We start from the raw sequence: 18,663 nt of genomic DNA, 5'->3' as shown, positions 1-18,663 counted from the left end.
TACTGAATACGCACTTGATTTTAAATGGAGGAAGACGAACTTGAAAGACCTGTTGAGTCTGTGTGTCCCATTGCGTACGCATTTGAGCCGATACGGCGTGGGAACCTAGCAGTGGTACGTCGATTTGTCGAACAGCCGGTAGTGGTTTGGGGCGAAGAGCGGGTTGGCAACGCTACCTGGTGTCAGTGTGGCTGTTGTACTGCGATGCCCACCGTGTCGGAGTCCATCTGCTGTCAAGAAGCTGATCTTGACCATGTATTGCGTGGTCAATCCTGCATCACTATGGCGCGCACATTTGCCATGCTGTGCCGGGAGGTAGACGTGTTGGAAGTGGCAATGCTTTCCCTGAAGGATGTCAGAGCGGAGACACTGGAGCGTCCCATCAATAGCTGGTAAGTCAAGCTAGCTTTAACCGCTGAACGCTAACGTCGGACGGACCGCTAGCTAGCTAGCTAGCTAGCTGTTCAGCTCATTCTCTGTAAGTGATGCAGCATAAAAGCATAGCGGAACCAGCAAGCCGGTGTTAGTTAGCGAACGTTAGCTTGCTAACTCCGCCTTAACGTTACCCTCTCACTACATCGTTAACAGAAAACGAGCCGAAAAAAGCCGTCACTCGTGGCGATGGCAGTGTGCTTTGTGTGGAGGAAGCATGAAGTTAATTTGACTCATTTAGCGGCTGGCTCTCTGCCTTGTAACGTTACTACTCCACTGCTCGTTTTTCCGTCAAGTTTTTTCAAGTTATTTCAAATGGCGAGAAATAAAAGTAGTGGGGCGTATTTTCTTGCCAACAATAGTGTCAGGTTTACATGGCCTTTTCTGTTGGTTTTCATGGACTTTCACGGTTTTCATGGACTTTCAGTTTGTGTTTCCCATTCACATTCCCCAGCACTCACTCCTATCAGCCGTTCACTACTGATTACACGCACCTGCACTGCATTACGCCTGATCATCAGTTCACCACCTGCATCTCATCAGTGACCACCTTCATAAGCAGCACAGACACGCTCACTCTTTGTCGAGTCTTGCATTTGTTCACGACACTCTGACTTGCTCTTGTATTTCTAGTTTAGTCCCAGTATTTACTTACTTTTTGTTGGCATCCTGTTGTCTGCTGCTGCTCTGTAGCATTACCTCGTCTCCTGTTGGTATCCAGCCTGTTCACACTACTCTCTGTTGGATCATTGTCAATAAAGCTCACTGCACTTACTCGCGTCTGACTCCTGCTCCTTCCGTGCGTGACGTGAAGTTAACATGAGTTAGTTCATGCTTACAACTAATAATGACTGTACCTAACGTTAGTTGTTTGCGGTCAAAACACCGTGGTGTAGACAGTTTGATGTCGGGATATTCCTAAATTCATCCAGGTTTATCGTCAATAACTTTTGACTGAGATCATCACTAAAGCAGCCATATTCTGTAATCTGACAGAAATTATTCACCCTCTTGTAATTGATAGCAGATACAAATAATACATAATGTAATGTGCTAGATTACATCACCAATGTTTTTCTGCAGTGCAAAACTCATACAGACAAACTGTATTGAACAGAATTCTGTGGCCCTGTGGTCAAAACAACAATCAGCAGACCTCCCCTGGTAACTGACTGTCCCTTTATTCTGGAAGCTTGTTACATAACCAGATTTAAACAACCATTTTATGAACTAAATCATGTGGAACTGCATGAATAGCTAACAGTTCTGGAGAGTAAATGTATGAATACATGTAGTTATACTAAACCACAAAATAAATGTGTACATATGTAACCGATGTGATCTCTGCGTTGTGTATAATTGAAGACTTCACACTTGCTTCTCAATCATGTCGGATTTATTCTGGTAAACAAAGAATTATATAATAATTATATCCTGGTCAGCCACGTAGGACACAGCGTACACACCCAGTCATTCACGGGCACACTCCTCGTGCACTGGCACTGCTAAATCACGTACAAGGGCATATATCTACAGAGGAGACGCCCACTGACCAACCACAATACAGAATGCCAAGAAAACCTCTTGGTATTGGATGATTAAACCCTGGCAAGTGGAATCACTAAATAACTCTGTTACATTCCCCCCTGCTGAATTCCACTTCTCCACACTCAACAAAAAAAAAAATGAATGAATGGAAAAAAAAAATTGAACACCCACCAGGTACCCAAAACTCTGAGGCATGTGTGGGCTACAATTAAAAAAATAAATAAAAATGTGCTGAGGGTGCAGACCCTGCCATATAGCAACCACAAGAAATCCAGTCAAAAGACTATCCTTCACAAGAATTAAAAGAGAAAGAGGCCGGCCAAACCCCTCACCCTTCATAGGTAAAACATGCCTGTTACATGCTAAGTACACATTGTGGCTGGCAATCACCTCAAATTACAAACAAAAACACACGGGGACCAATTTCCCGCCAGTCTCATCAAGACCCCATGACATCAAAACGTTCACACATGGTGCAAATAAAAAAACATTTTTTTCATCATCATAACATCATAACATCAGGAGGACACTCTTCCATACTACCATCATAACACCATAAAGGAGACAAAAAAAAAAAAATTGCATTAGCCCTTAAGAAAAAGGAAACTTACAGATAGACCCCTACTCTTAATTAAGCAATACCGGGTCTAAACTATCATTTGATTCATCATCTCAACTAGTCTCAATACAGGCTTAAATAACCGGCCTGCTCTCAACCTGACACGACTCAATGAGCCCCCAACTGAGAGTGAACCATCCGCACGTCGCCTCGTGAGGATGGGCGTGCGTGCGCGGTTAATGAAAGGTCTGTTATTATTCTCAGGCACTACATTGTCAACATCCATGATCTGGAGAACCTCAGACGAGATGACTCTCGGGATGGTGATGCCCCAAGAATAGGAGCAGGCAACTCCTCATCCTGATTATCAGGTGGTGTTGGGTCATTGGGGAGGGGTGGCATTTCAACTGGCCCCTCATGCTCCACATCCTGGGCATTGGAGGACTGACCATCATCAGCCAAGGCCATGTTGCTGGTCCCCTCAGACGGCAATGCCGAGACCCAGACCCTCGTCCTGTACTCAGCTCCTCTTGATGAAGTATCTGTGTTTACTTCAGCATCACGGCCATCACTCAGATCATCAGATTCAGACATGTCAGACATCCCGTCTGCAGAGACAGCATCATGAAGGGGTAGGAAGTTGACTGGCGTTATCAAGTTCCTGTGTACTGTTTTCTGTTGGCCAGTGTCGCTATGCTGAATCTTGTATGTGTGGCTGTCAGCATTCATCCCAACCACCAGGTAAACAGCATTCTCCCATCGGTCAGCAACTTTTCGCTTGCCCCGCTCTCCTTTGTTGGCCAGCAAGACACGGTAAGCAACTTCCACAGGTGCGCCTCGAACTTTACGATCATACAAATCAGCATGTCTCTTTAATTGCTTGATAGCTGCCGTCTGTGCTATTGCCATGGCTTCTTTTAAATCTCTCCTTAAGTGTTGGACGTACTGGTCGTAGTTCATGACCTCAGGGTTATCCAGAACCGTGCTGAAGGCCATGTCGATGGTCAGTCTTGGTATCCTCCTGAACATCAGCAGAAACGGTGCATAACCTGTTGTCTCGTGGATGGTGCAGTTATAGGCAAAGGTAAGGGACTTAAGAGCCTGTGGCCATCCAAGATCTTTGCTTGCAGCGAAGCAGGAACCACGTACAGGTAAGCCTTCTTCTTAGTAATGGTGTTCTTTGATATGCGATACATTACACCTCTCTTCATCACCAGCTTCTCCCAACTTCTCAGCAACCGGAGGATTTCAACCAACTCCTTAGCATGCTCCCTCCTTGAGGGTCTCCTTCCCCTCTCCACATAGAAGATTACTCTGCTCAAGACATGGTCATTCCTCTGCTTATCCATCAGCTGTTCATGAGACAGCACTTCCCCACCAATCGGTTCTGATGGCATCACCTCCTGTGGGAGTTGTGGCAGCAGCAGCGCATGGGAAACCACATCAGCGTCCAGCAGCTTGTGTGACTGAAGAACGGCGGCCACTTCCTGTTCAGACAGAGCACCAGGTTGGGATACAAATGCACACTGGCAAACAACAACAGGCTCAACATCAGAGGCTGTGTCAAATGGATGATTAGACCAGCGGAACACATCTTGCACCTTCTTTGTATGCACAGCATCAGCTTCACCCAGCAGTTCTTTGTATGCTACCCTTGTCAGACGATGGAGTGCACTTGGTCGGACAAAGGGCTCTCGGCTCAGGGCATCTGCGACAACGTTCTTGGTACCCAGAATATAGTTAATATGAAACTGAAACGGTACCAGTTTGGCGACCCATCTTTGTTCGCACGCGTCTGTATTTGCTTTGGACAGAATGTAGGTCAGCGGGTTATTGTCGGTCCACACTGTGAACTGGTGTCCTCTCAGCCAATGATGAAACTTGTCGCAGACAGCCCATTTCATTGCAAAAAACTCCAATCGATGTGCCGGATATTTGGACTGTGCATAGGTGAGTGACTTGCTGGCGAAAGCAATTGGCCTTGCTGTTGAGCCACCTGTAGGCACCTGAGATAACACTGCACCAAGCCCATTACAGGATGCATCCACTGAGAGCAGGAAGGGTTCACTGAAATTTGGATGAGCCAAAACAACCTGATCCAGTAAGCTGATGGAACGCTTGGCTGCACTCTTCAGTCCAGTCTGCAGCTGTCAGTGTCCGCTGAAGTGGTCGACACTTTTTCCTCTTCGTACGAGGGGACCTGTTCCCAGTCGTCAGCCCAAACAGCGGTTTGGCTATTGAGGAACAGCCCTCGATGAACTGCTGATAGAAGACCACCCTTCCCAGAAACGACCTTATCTTCCGCTGCGATGGAGTAGCTGGACCATCTTCCATGAGATCCTCTTCTGATAGAGCGTTAATGGTCCTCACCTTTCCGTAGCAATGCCATCAGCGCTAATAACATGCCCAAGGAACTTCACAGATCGCTGCAGGAATTTGCACTTCTTCGGCGCAAGCTTCAGGTTGTGAACCTTGAGGCGGTCAAAGACCATCCGCAAGCGTTCCATTGCCAGTTCTTCAGTGGGTGCAAACACCAGGACATCATCGAGGTAGCACAGTAGGCTGAGGAAGTTCTGATCTCGAAAGATGTTGAGCATCATCCGCATAAATGTCGCTGGACTGTTGCAGAGCCCCTGTGGCAGGCGGTTATACTCGTACAGTCCATGAAAAGTCTGTAAACTTCCTGTCATCCTCGTGAACCTTGACATTATAGTAGCCGGAGATGAGGTCCATGGTAGAAAAGTAGGCGTTGCCACCCAGTGCTGTGCAGTGTCTTTGATGGTGCGTTTATCCAACGGAAGTCATTACAGAGTCTTAGGTCGCCAGACTTCTTCCAGACAAGGACCAAGGGTGAAGCATAGTCACTGCTGGACTTCCGTATGATCTCCCGTTCCTCCATTTCATCCAAAGCCAACCTGAGCTTTTCATATTGGTTCGGTGGAATGCGTCGGTATGGCATTCGAAAAGGCTTTTCGTCACTGAGTCGAATCCTATGAAGGCAGCCTGTAGCCTTTCCACAGTCCAACTTATCCTTTGAGAAGATGGATTGTTACTGGACCAACAATTGAACAAGTTTCTCTCTACAGGAGGCAGACACATCACATGAACCTACATCTATGTCTGCCAATCCTAAGTCACGCAAGACAGAGCTGGGACTGCTTCCATGTCTGTTGGATCTGCCATTTCTGGGACAGCCATTAGCTATGGTAGAAGCATCAGACATCAGGCTTGACACAACCCGCCTCGCAGTCAATATGTCAGCTGTCTCCTGTGTCTGCTGCTGCACACCATGCTGTGAGGTATGCAGGGATATACGTCTGCTATCTTGGCATTATGTCTTAGTATCACATGTTTCTCTATGGGGTTTATCACCTTCAGGGGAAGCCATCCATCACTGTGCAGCAGGGCCACTGTCTTTCCAACCAGAACTGACCTGTGTCTTGACCTTGCGGTGGTGGGCTCTACAATGACAGCACTGCCAACTGAGAGATTTCCCACACTCTGCAGCCTGCCCCAGACCAAGTGCTCACTTTGAGGCTCCAGTGTCACAGCTCCTTTTATTCTTACAGTCCCAACTTTGTCAGGAACATCACTGCCGGCCCACGTCTCCACGTTAGCGATCAGACTCAAAAGCTGGTGTTTCTCAGCTTCACTGTGTTCAGAGGCGGACATGTCATCGCACAAGTTACTGGACATCTTCAACTGGCGAATCAAATGTCTCAAGAGGTTACTGCCAGCAATGAGGTCATCCCCCTGGTTTTCAACGACGAGCGTGGGGAAGGCCACACGACAGCCGTACACCTCCATCTCCAGCCCACACACTCCTAGAGGCTTCATCCTTGACCCACCGCACCCAATCAAAATTACGTCTGAAGGTGCCAATGAAGGATTCTTTAACAGTCTCTCCTCCAACAGTCTGTTGCACATCTTGGAGCTTAAAGAACAAGCCATCGATCCGCTGTCCAGCATTGCCCTCACTTCAACTTTGCCATTGAGTAATACTTTTTCATAGAAGAGATCATCGTGAGGGTGCAGTTTTTGTGTGTTCTGTATTACTTGACTCGTTAATTTTAACTCTTCACACACACTCCCGTAAACCGACTCAATATCATCTCTCATTACTGGGGGATCAATAACAGGCTCAACACTCACCCCCTCCAAATGCTGGCCTTCTAGTTTTCCTGACGTGGGGTGGCTGGTCCTGTGGGCACCATGCCAGCTGGCTTTACGGCTGTTGACTTAGGGCATATTGCACTTGTGTGATCAGGCGCAAAACACAGAAAGCAGAGATGGTCGGCCCTACAGTGAAATCGGGTATCATGGCCAACATCCCCACACACCTCACAGTCCAATAAAGGCCTGGCTCTGTTCCTTCGGCCTCTCTGGAAATGAGGGTTTGACCTGCCCTGAAACTGGGCCTGCTGCGGTCTCTGCTCAAGAAGACACTCCAACCTAGCAATGATGTGCTCCAGCTGCCCAGCGGACCCCTGAGTCGCCTGATTTAAACTGGAGGCTAGGCTGGCCTCATTGTGAAGCACACCAGCAGGAACTGTGGGATGAGCTGTCGAACTGACCTCTTGTCGTAGCGAGGTGATGGCAGGGGCCGTCTTTGAATAAGGTGAGTACCTCTGATCCTTCTTATGTTCAACCAGCTTTTCATGAACCTCAGCTGCTGTCCAAAGCTGTGAAGCTTTACACCTGAATATGAGAGACAGTTCGGGGTCGGGACAATGTCTGATGAACATGGCAGTGAGCTCACAGGACAGATTATCAATCATCTTGTTTTGTCTCTTTAAACAGTCTTCTGCCATCTCCATTGCCCTGTTCAGTCTCAACCAATACTCAAAAGGGCATTCGCTAGGGGCTGGTAAAGTAGCATAAAAATCAGCTAATGGCATGGTGGAGAAAACCGTGTCACTGAAATGCTGCTTTAGTGTATCAAAGACAGGGGCGGGACCATTAGAAAGATCGAGTGAAGGGTTACTACGCATCACTACTCTCACTACCTCCCGTGCCCTCCCCCTGAGTCTGCTCATCACTTCCTCAGCTTGCTCAGTAACTGGATTCCCCGTTTTCCGAAAGTATGTTGTAAGAACCGTGTCCCATTCGTGAACTGTGCACATATCTGATTCATCACCCTTAAAGCACACTGGCTCTTTAATGTCAGACTTCACCACTAAGTTCACCAGAGAAGGGCCTGCCCCACCTAAGCTGTTTGTATGCCCTGCAGCATCAGGCCCCACTCCGCTGTGCAACTTGGACTCTATATGAGAGGTAATGCTCTCACCAATGGCGAACCCAATCTGCGGTGCTATGACTGCTATCAGGTTCACAGAAGCCCCCTCATTCTCAGTGCTGGTCGCACCAGCTCCCACTGAACGTGAAGGGACATAGTAAGTATCATTGCCAACTGACATATTCTCAAGATCAGGCATGGGTGTAGATGTGATAGGCTCAGACAGAAATCTGGCTGTACCCTTAACAGTGGACGATACTGGAGTACACAAAAATGTCCCTCTTCCCCTTCCAAAACCATTTAAACCCGCCATAATATGGCACAAAGAATACTTTTTAATTCTCTATGAACAATGTTTTGCAGCCCATTAGTGGCTCCTAAAGGCGGTGTGCTGAACCCCTCTGGACAGGAAGTTTGTTCACACCTGCATGGGTTAGTCAGATGATGACATCTCGACCAATGAGGTGTCATTGCCAGCAGAGGTGTGAATACAAACAAGCATCAGCATGAAACCATCAACATATGATGTAATCATTACTGAACAGTGATGTTTTTTTTAGTTGATATTGTGTCTGACAAGGCAATAATTTAATCAAGTGGAATTTTTTTGATTTTTTTTTAAATAAAACGGCATTCAATTACCATGTGTAATGTGATAGGGGTTGCTGCCAGTCACAAATCCACAGAGAATTATCTCCTGACTGTGCAGCTCCTCTCAGTTCTACAGACTGTTTTTAACTCACTGGTATTTTGGTTGTAAGGCCCAAACCTTTACTGTTTTTGTTTGATTTCACAGCTCTAATGATAATAAAATTTAATTCCATACATTTATATAGCGCTTTATCATAGACACACAAAGCGCTTCAGGGGGGACCGCACTCTACCACCACCAATATGCCTTACGATGCCAGATGCTCACCACTCTTTAGAGTCCATTTCAGGACTCTAAAACCCACTGTACCAAAGAGTTTGGTGTAGCTCAACAGCAAATAGACAGTTAGAGACCAGCTGGTGAATAAAGTGGAGGATTTAGCAGGTAAAGAGGGTAGTGCTGCCGGAGTACACCAAAATGTATGGAAGGGGCCAATTGAACAAAGCATTAAATAAGGACACAAAGTATAAGAGTGCCAAATTCTGCCAAATTCTGTGTAAGAAAGCAGGTTGGGGTGGTGGATGGGTCAAACAAACACAGGACTTTCAGCCAGGAGATCGGGGACGGTGTCCTGTTTGAAAATAAAAGTAGTGGGGCGTATTTTCTTGCCAACAATAGTGTCAGGTTTACATGGCCTTTTCTGTTGGTTTTCATGGACTTTCACGGTTTTCATGGACTTTCAGTTTGTGTTTCCCATTCACATTCCCCAGCACTCACTCCTATCAGCCGTTCACTACTGATTACACGCACCTGCACTGCATTACGCCTGATCATCAGTTCACCACCTGCATCTCATCAGTGACCACCTTCATAAGCAGCACAGACACACTCACTCTTTGTCGAGTCTTGCATTTGTTCACGACACTCTGACTTGCTCTCGTATTTCTAGTTTAGTCCCAGTATTTACTTACCTGTTGTTGGCATCCTGTTGTCTGCTGCTGCTGCTCTGTAGCATTACCTCGTCTCCTGTTGGTATCCAGCCTGTTCACACTACTCTCTGTTGGATCATTGTCAATAAAGCTTACTGCACTTACTCCCGTCTGACTCCTGCTCCTTCCGTGCATGACAGAAGACTCGACCACAACTAAAAGGACATGGATGAGGATGCCCTGGAGGATCATCTCTTCAACCAGAACGGAGACACTCTGGAGGACTTTGTTACGGTTTATCTTGATTACTATCAGAATGGGGCCTGGGAGGAGGATTTTCTGAAATATCCGTTCTGGAGTGGGTTAGATGACCCACTTGCTCGGATGCTGTTACTCAATGACCTTGAACTGATCCGGTGCCGAAATCCTCGCCTCAGGCCCACCTCAGCAGGGAGCCATTCAGCAGCCCAGTCGGACAAGAACCAGCAAATGTCTGCCCAGTCGACCAGAAGCCAGAGACCGCTCACCGCGACTGCCCAGCCGAGACCGCTCACCGCGACTGCCCAGCCGAGACTGCTCACAGCGACTGCCTAGTCGGACAGGAGCCAGCAAACGTCTGCCCAGTCGACCAGAAGCCAGAGAATACTCACAGCGACTGCCCTGCAGAGATGTGCAACCCTTCTGTTCCTGAGCTGACGTGTAGCTCTCCTTACCCTGGGCTGACAAGCAGCTTTCCCGATTCCCAGCTAGCTAGCAGCTTTCCCGATTCCCAGCTAGCTAGCAGCTTTCCCGATTCCCAGCTAGCTAGGAGCTTTCCCGAGTTCCAGCTAGCTAGCAGCTTTCCTGAGTAGTTGGCTAGCATTCCCCCTGACTCCAGGCTAGTTAGCAGTTCCCTTGACTCTAGTGTCCCTAGTGTCCACGAGTCCTCTAGTGTCCACGAGTCCTCTACCGTCCACGAGTCCTCTAGCGTCCTCAAGCTCTCTAGTGTCCCTAGTGTCCCCAAGCTCTCCAGCGTCCCCAAGCCTTCATGTGTCCCAGAGCTTTCTAGTGTCCCCGAGTCCTCTAGCGTCCCAAGCTCTCTAGTGTCCCCGAATTCCTAGAGTCCTGGCCGTGTAGCGGCCCCCCAGAGTTACTAGAGTCCTGGCCGTGTAGCGGCCCCCCAGAGTTCCTAGAGTCCCGGCCGTGTAGCGGCCCCCCCAGAGTCCAGACTAGCTAGCATCCTTCCTGAACCCCAGCTAGCTAGCATCCTTCCTAAACCCTCGTCGTCGCCGGTACAGCCCGGCTCGAAGTCCTCTTCACTGGTACATCCCGGCTCGAAGCCCTCATCGCCGGTACAGCCCAGTTCTAAGCCCTCATCGCCGGTCCCGTCCAGGTCAAAGCCCTCATTGCCTGTCCTGGACATGATCCCGGGGAGCCTCCCCAAGAACATTTTGGGAGGGGGGCAGTGCGCCTCCTATGGGGACCATGGAGGTCCTGCCTACACTGTTCCCGTGGCCGCCAGAGGTGTCAGCACCGCCGTGGCCGCCAGAGGTGTCAGCACCGCCGTGGCCGCCAGAGGTGTCAGCACCGCCATGGTCACCAGAGGAACCGTCTCTGCCGTGGCCGCCCGAGGGCCAACCAGCTCTGCCGTTGCCACGCCTCCAGCCAGCTCCGCCCGGGTCTTGGGGGACAGCCTGGAGTCAGTCCGCATTCTCCCTGTCCTGGACTCCAGGCTGCCCGCCCCCCCCCCGTTAGGCTATGCTAGCATGCTGAGAATCTGGATAGTTATAAGTCTGCAGGAAATAAAGCAGGGGGCTAGCGGTCAACCTGCTTGACTCCAGAGAGGTGCTAGAGGGCCCATGAAGACACTGGGGGTCTAGGAGCAGAGTTTGGAAGATTTAGAGGAGACTGGAACAGGCTAAAGAGAGCCAGGTTCTGGAGCAGAACTTTCACCTGAAGAATGCCACTTGTTGGTAAAACTATGGCACCCGCTCACAGATGGCAGTGAAGAGCTTCAGGAAGTAGTGGGCAGGTGGATGGGAGACCGATGGGAAAGTGTGAGGGCATCTGGTAAGTTCCTTAGAAGTGCATGGGCCTGGGGGTAGTGGCAGGAACAGAGGGCCTGACTGAGCAGAATAAACTGCTGAGGCAATTTGTAGGTATTTATTACTGTCAGAGGCCTCCGTCGGTATCTGCCTCAACAATGTCAGTTTCATTTGAGCGAGCAGAAATCAACTTTGAAAGGAGAGTTTACCTGCGAGAGCGTGTCTGCCTAACCTGACTCCGCCAGATGGATTGCTTCGCATTTGCTCGGCATATCCATCTAGGAACTTTCCGTTGGAGAACTTTTGGGAAGGGGCGGAAATACTGGATAGCTGATTGGATGAACCATCTGTTTATCACCTATGTTGGTGATAGACGGGCCAAATCAACCAATCAGATCCACGAAGCGTATGAAAATACAACCACAAGCCCGCCCCTGCTGCTGCAGGCAAAGCATAGCTCGTTTGCTCAGCTCAGGAGATTTGACATTTGCGTAACGAGAATTTAGGAATAAAAGGCACCATTTCAGGTTCCCGGACCATATTCCAAAAGAAGGATCCAAGAGAAAAAAAGCATTAGCGAGCGGCTAACAGAATTAGGGCTACCGCTGTCTGAAAATACTGGTTAGCTGATTGGATAAACCATCTGTCTATCACCACCTAACCCACCTCAAAACCAACGCTGATTGGCCCGGTTGTTTGGCTAACGGCTCCAAATTTTCTCTGCCTCAAGATGCCAGACTGATCTGCGAGTGGAAAACTGGAGCTCGCGAGGCTAGTGTCTGCCCTCAAGATCACGCAAATCAGACAGTCACGGGCACATGGTGGCTGCTGTGTGCACGTGATGCTTGGTTTTCAGAGCTGTATAGTAACGAAGTAGAACTACTTCACTACTCTACTTAAGTACTAAAAGTACTATATATCTGTACTCTACTGGAATATTATTTCCACTTTTACTTGAGTACATATTTTCGATGAATTAAATACTTTTACTCCGATAGATTTTTGATGTGCTGCATCGTTACTCGTTACTGTTGTGAATTCCTCCCACTACGGAGACTGTGTAGGTTTGTGTGTGTACGTTACTTACGTACGCTAATTACGTGAGATCCCTGAGATTGCGTCGTGTTTCTTTTCATTACGGTTGCCCATTCAGAAGTCAGAGACGATGTAAGTTTGTACTCATTCTATTTAGCTATTGCTGCAGCAGATGAATCTATTCCTGAGTTGTTTCAGTCTGCAATGAGTCCTGAATGTTAACAGTTTGACCCTGTGATGTGAAGCTGCTAGTTTATCTGGATTTTGCTAGCTTGTTAACTTTCCTGTAGCTACATCACACATGCTACTAGCTAGTGTGTGATACCTTTTTGGTGGCTTTAATCGTTACTGTGCTGGAGAAGATGTTCATTTTACTTGCACAGTGTGATAATTGTACATTTTATTTCAGTATTTGTTAATATTTGTAATTTTTTATATAATTCATATTTGTTAATTCCTTTGGCTACAGCCTGGCTAAACATGTGACATTATATAAACAATATCACATTCAAACTTTTGACTGCTTTCTTGAATAACTAAATAACACTACTTGTACTTTTCCTTTCAGTACTTGAGTAATACTTTTTAAAATAAACTACTTGCAATACTTAAAGGTCCAATATGTAATATTTGTACTGTAATAAATCCAAAAATGACACCAATGTCTCATCAGATATTAAGGAAACATGTTAAACTGAAATATTATCTTTTCTGACAACAATGCTAATGTCAGTATTTTTTCTTTTTGAAATTTACATTCCGTGACGGAATTTATGTTTATGTTTTGATCTGTGTGTTGTTATCAACTGCCCAGTCTGACAGCCAGGCCGGGTTGCCAGATATACCTGTAAAAACGTAAACCCAGCGTGCTACAGCTGTAACGGTAGTACAGCCATGAAAGCAGCCACAAACGAACAGGATCAACGCAGATAGCTTCTACCCGACCTAAAACAATTGCGTGACCAGAGACATAACAACCCCCTGGTAAATATTGGAGATGTATTTGAAAGATGGAGACAGCTTAGATCCCAAAAGGATGCAGAGTTGGCTTATTTTCTCCTGAACAGGTAACCATTAGCTTCATGCTAATTTATCACGGCTACTAGGGACGGGCATTTTATGTCATTTCAACATTTGTGTACTCACATTGAATTATATAGTTAGAGTACCCGAGTTGGTTACTCGCAAAAACAATTGAGACATAGCCAGTAAAGTGATCCCGACTGGTCCTGGCTAACACCGCCATGCTAACCCTGTTAACTGCTAACGTTACCGGGAGGACCAGGCAAGCGGGCCATGGCTGTTTACAACGTGTAGTTCAGCGGCTGGAGCCGACAACGGTGAGTTATTTTAAGCCACGAGAGGGGGGCTGTAAATCGGGAAGAGAGGACTATGAGTTTGCAGTGTGTTTAGCGATTGTTGCCGTAATTCTAAGCCAATGAAGCAGTGGCGATTTCTTTAAGACTGCAAGGCCCTAACATCTCTAAATTTTAATGGTCAAATATGTACTATTGTGTTAACATTTTATTGACTGAAATGCGTTAGAATACATTCATCTCGAAGATGAGTTGGTTCAGAATTAGCTGACTCGATTTCCTTCTCATACATTCCCGTAGGGTCTCAGTGCATTTCCCTTTTGAAGCCTAGCGTCCGTTGACTTCAATGGGACTGCTTTGAGCATTTTTTTTCAGCACTTCGAAACTAAACGGTCATTGGATAAATGCTGCGATTATGTCCCGCCCACGGACGCTCAGCGTCTCTGGCGGTCAATGGAGCAGTGGGCTGGCCTGGACGCTGGGCTTCTGCGTGAGGATTGGAGGGTCTGTCGAAGGACTGTATCTCCTTTTGATTGACAGCGATTTTGTCCAATAAAAAGTCGCCGAAGCTGTTCAACTTCAAGCAGTGCTCAGCTCAGTCCCATCGCGGATTTTGCAAGTGTTGTTGAAAGATGAACTGCTGCAACCTATTTCTTGGTATTTGCTTGGTGAAATTGCTAGCCAATTTTCATCATAGATTTCATACAATTATACACCACATTCCTTGTTTCAGTTTAACCTAATTCCCACATTTCCTCCTTCCAGTTTAATATCGTTTTGTTAGATCGTTTGTTCATTCATTCATTCATACAGTAGGGTAAGCTAGTGTTGTAGGGGTGAACCTAATACATCCATGGGGTGAACTAGCCAGCTAGCAAACTGCACACAATGCTAATATTGTCGACCTGGTTTTGGTAAAGCCATTTGGAAGTCTTCCTTACGAGGAGAAACTTAGAATTAAACAGCAGGGTTAGATCAAAACTGAAGATTGATTTAGTGCAAGAGATAGGGCAAAGTGACAGGTCTGTTCAGCTCTCCTGGTATGACAGAGTTAGCTGGCTGACTGGAAGTACTGTGACAAAGAAAATGTACTGCTGGCCTTCTCACGGATATTATAAATTATTATTATAATAATTATATTATTATTGTATTATATTATTATTATATAATTTAATATTACATTATTATTATTATATTAATATAAATAAATGGACAATATTTATGATGTAGGCCAAAAATGAGCTTCCCCTCTTTGAATGACCAGCAGCCGCCACTGCAATGAAGTGTGTTCCGTCGGCAAGGTAGTGGTATTTTTAGCGTTTTGTATTGTAATTCTAAGCCAAGGAAGTGTGCCTGACTGGCGTGTGGAGAGGACAGTGAGGTTGTTGTGTTTTTAGCGGTTCATACTGTCATTTTAAGCCGAAACAGTGTGTCTGTCAGTTGGTTACAGAGCTCCCGTGAGCACAGGCTTTTATGACTGTCAATATAGCCAGCATCTACCGTTAGCTACGCCGCTGTGCTGTGGAGTAATGTCTGGCTATGTGAGACTAGCATCTACCGTTAGCTACTCCGCTGTGCTGTGGAGTAATGTCTGGCTATGTGATGTAAAGCGTTTAGCAACATTGTTGTGAATGCTGCGGTCTCAGCCTGGCAACCCCGGTGAACTTCTACTCAAGTCACTTTTTTGTTAGAGCACTTGTACTTTTACTCAAGTATGGTTCTCTAGTACTTTATACACCTCTGTTGGTTTTACACCCAAACATGTAAACGCTTGAAACAAACTGAATCACTGACCTGCTGCCCAATTGTCTAGGGAATAAGTGCTTATACCTGCTCCAGGCCATGCTGTTACACGTGTTCAGCTGGGTCGAGATCTGGAAGTCTGGAATCTGGGGGTGACAGAAGATTGACAGAAAGGCACAACACCGGAGGATTGAGAAGAAAAATGATTATTGAAAGTCTTATGGACTAACAGAGAAAGAGTAGGAGATGACGTTGTGATGTGTAGAGCAAGAAAAGGACATCAGTGTCCAACAGAGACTGAGAAGGAGAAAATGAAGGGTGGGGACAGCAGTAGAAAGAGATAAATCAGTTGTACGACAGAGTTTGAAGCAGAGAGCTGAGGCCTCTCTCATCCTCCCACTGATGACGGAGACACAGGACGGAGCAGAGCTCTGCTTTCCACAACTCTTCAACACCTCCTGCAGGAAGCTGACACCTCCTTGGTTTGAAGTGATGTTCATTCACATTTTGCTTTCCTCCATCTCTTTGCTCACTGTAGCTCTCAACCTGCTCATCATCATCTCAGTCTCCCACTTCAGGCAAATGTCTCAACAATTGAAGTTTTAGATATATGAACCCTTTGTGTCAGTTTCATGGTCCAGGTATTGTGCATGCTGGCTTGATGTCTCAGTGTCATGGCTTAGAGGGATGATTGGGGGAGCCATTGATGATTGTATTAGTAATGTAACACCTGTTCTTCTCATATTATGATAATCAAACTGACTGCTCAGAATAGGGCCTGTTGGTATGGCAGATCAAAAAAACAACTAAGTATTTTTGGAATGATTGTTTCCATTGTTTCAGAAAGAACTAACATGAAATGTTTGTTTATCATTTAGATATGAGGACTTGTTGGTTAAATTGTGCTTTTCTCTTTCCCTCCAGGCAGCTCCACACACCCACCAACATCCTCCTCCTCTCTCTGGCTGTCTCAGACCTTCTAGTGGGCCTCGTGCTGATGCCCGCAGAAAGCATACGTAATACAACATGCTGGTTTCTTGGCGACATTGTGTGTTCTCTTTATAATTATCTTTCTGTCATTATTACCGTTGCCTCAATAGGTACCATAGTGCTCATATCAGTTGACCGTTATGTGGCTATTTGTGACCCTCTGCATTACAACATCAGAATCACTGTGAATAGAGTTAAACTCTGTGTTTATTTGTGTTGGCTCTATTGTGTTTCCTACAGCTTTCTCTGTGTAAAGGATGACCTGACTCAACCAGGGAGGTATAATTCCTGCTACGGAGAATGTGTGTTGGTCGTTGATTATGTCTTAAAAGCTGTAGACCTTGTTTTGAGCTTTATTGTTCCTTTTACTGTCATCATAGCTCTGTATCTGAGAATATTTGCCGTGGCTGTGTGTCAGGCTCGTGCCATGCGCTCTCACATTACAGCTGTCACACTCCAGCATTCAGTGACTCCAAAGGCAAAGAAATCTGAGCTGAAAGCAGCCAGGAATCTTGGTGTTCTTGTAGTTGTGTTCCTAATATGTTTCTGCCCATATTACGGTCTCTTGATTGCAGGTGACGACTGGGTCAGTGCCTCTTCATCCTTTGTAGTATATCTGTTCTATTTAAACTCTTGTCTAAACCCTGTGATCTATGCCTTTTTTTACCCCTGGTTTAGAAAAGCAGTAAAACTCATTGTAACTCTTCAGATACTGCAGCCTGGCTCCTCTGAGACCAACATGCTTTAGAGAGACTGTGGAGGGACTGAGCTCAGACTCGGTCTAAGGATAAATGAATGAATATGTTCCTTCTGTTCAGTGAGTGAAATATCAAATACAGAAGGTGAAGTTATGCTTTGCCGTCTTTAAGTCTAAATTGTAGATGAACAACAAATGAAAGACCTGTGCTTCAGCTTTTGCTTGTTGTGTATTTTTCCTGTCTGACCAAGTCACTGACGATATGATGTGTCATGATGGTGGTTAACAAGTAGTTCAATCAACCCAGGGTTTTCCATTCCAGCGACGCGCACGTTCACATACTGTAAAAGAGGCGGTGTTTGCACAGCATGACCAATTGCAAACATCTACCATAGCCGCATATTTCACATAAGTGCAAACTATAATTCTACATAAATATGAAGAACACAGACACGGTTTTACAGGCAAAACGCAATAAAAAATTTAATAATAAAAGTTTTAGGAAGGAAAGATGACAAAAAAAGCCGACGCTGTAAATGCGTAAATCACAACTCTTATCAATATCACTTCCCCATCAGTCAGGACCAAGATCTGACCATAATTACATGTGTGCTTTCCATAAACTGTTGTTACTTTAGCCTATTTTTTCAGTTGCAACCCTGGCAGTGGGAAGCGATCGTGAGAGCATATAAAAAATATAAAAACATAATTCAAACCGATGTGTGGCATTGGCAAGACGAAGCTGTGAAATAGCCTGTACGTAATTCCCTTCGCTGAAAATCTATGTTTCATAAAAATACCCATCAGGGAATGTTAAGGGGGTTTCTGGTGTCTAAATGTTTTAACTTTTCTGAGCGCACCTCTCTCTCTCACCAAGCTCCACCGGATCTTCTAAAAAAGGTGACGCCGTTATCAATCGAGTATTGATTGGTCAGTAGGTGGTGCTTTTTACACCACCTACTGATCTCTAATCTCCAACATAACCTGCTCACGACCAGGTTAGGTGTTCAACAGAAGTTACCACGGCGATTGAACCTGGTAACAAGTGATCCACCGACGTCATACACAAAACCCTGGGTTGGCTGAACCTGAAGTTACCTCGTTAACGTCAAATCTTGCTTCATAGTACAGGTCTAGGGACAAACTCAGTTTTAACCATTTCAGTTTAGTGCCATTCATATTTGTCCCTGTGTAACATTTCTTGTCTTTATGACAAGTATTTACTTCTTGCCAAAAGGACTTCATAGTGCTTTAAACAGATCATTTGAAAAGACAGGATTAGCTACATTGCATAAGATAATTGCAGCTACATGTACAGTGTAAACATAGGAAAGATAAAAATTGAAAATTACGTGAAATCTGATGGGTTGCAATTTAAAATAATTTTTATAAAAAAGATCAGATTACATTTTAATAAATACAAGACATATTCATAATGTAACGTTAGTCAAGATATACAAAAACAAATGTGTCTACCGTGTCTCTAAGAACATCGGTCACCAGGGCTTGCAAGCCTGCAGGGCATTGATCAGTGTAAAGCGTGTTTTACAGTAACCGCCCAG

General features: G+C 45.9%; 1 protein-coding gene across 1 annotated transcript; it reads left to right on the top strand.

Moving 5' to 3' along the window:
* Positions 1 to 15,816: 15,816 nt before the first annotated feature.
* Positions 15,817 to 17,152, top strand: LOC114565196 (trace amine-associated receptor 13c-like). Its single transcript, XM_028593098.1, has 2 exons — positions 15,817 to 15,992; positions 16,339 to 17,152. The coding sequence occupies exons 1-2, from the start codon at positions 15,817 to 15,819 to the stop codon at positions 17,150 to 17,152; spliced, it is 990 nt and encodes a 329-aa protein (XP_028448899.1).
* Positions 17,153 to 18,663: the final 1,511 nt, after the last annotated feature.

Source organism: Perca flavescens, chromosome 12 (assembly GCF_004354835.1).
Source record: "Perca flavescens isolate YP-PL-M2 chromosome 12, PFLA_1.0, whole genome shotgun sequence".
NCBI classification, from domain to species: domain Eukaryota; kingdom Metazoa; phylum Chordata; class Actinopteri; order Perciformes; family Percidae; genus Perca; species Perca flavescens.
This window is presented reverse-complemented; position numbering and strand designations above follow the sequence as displayed.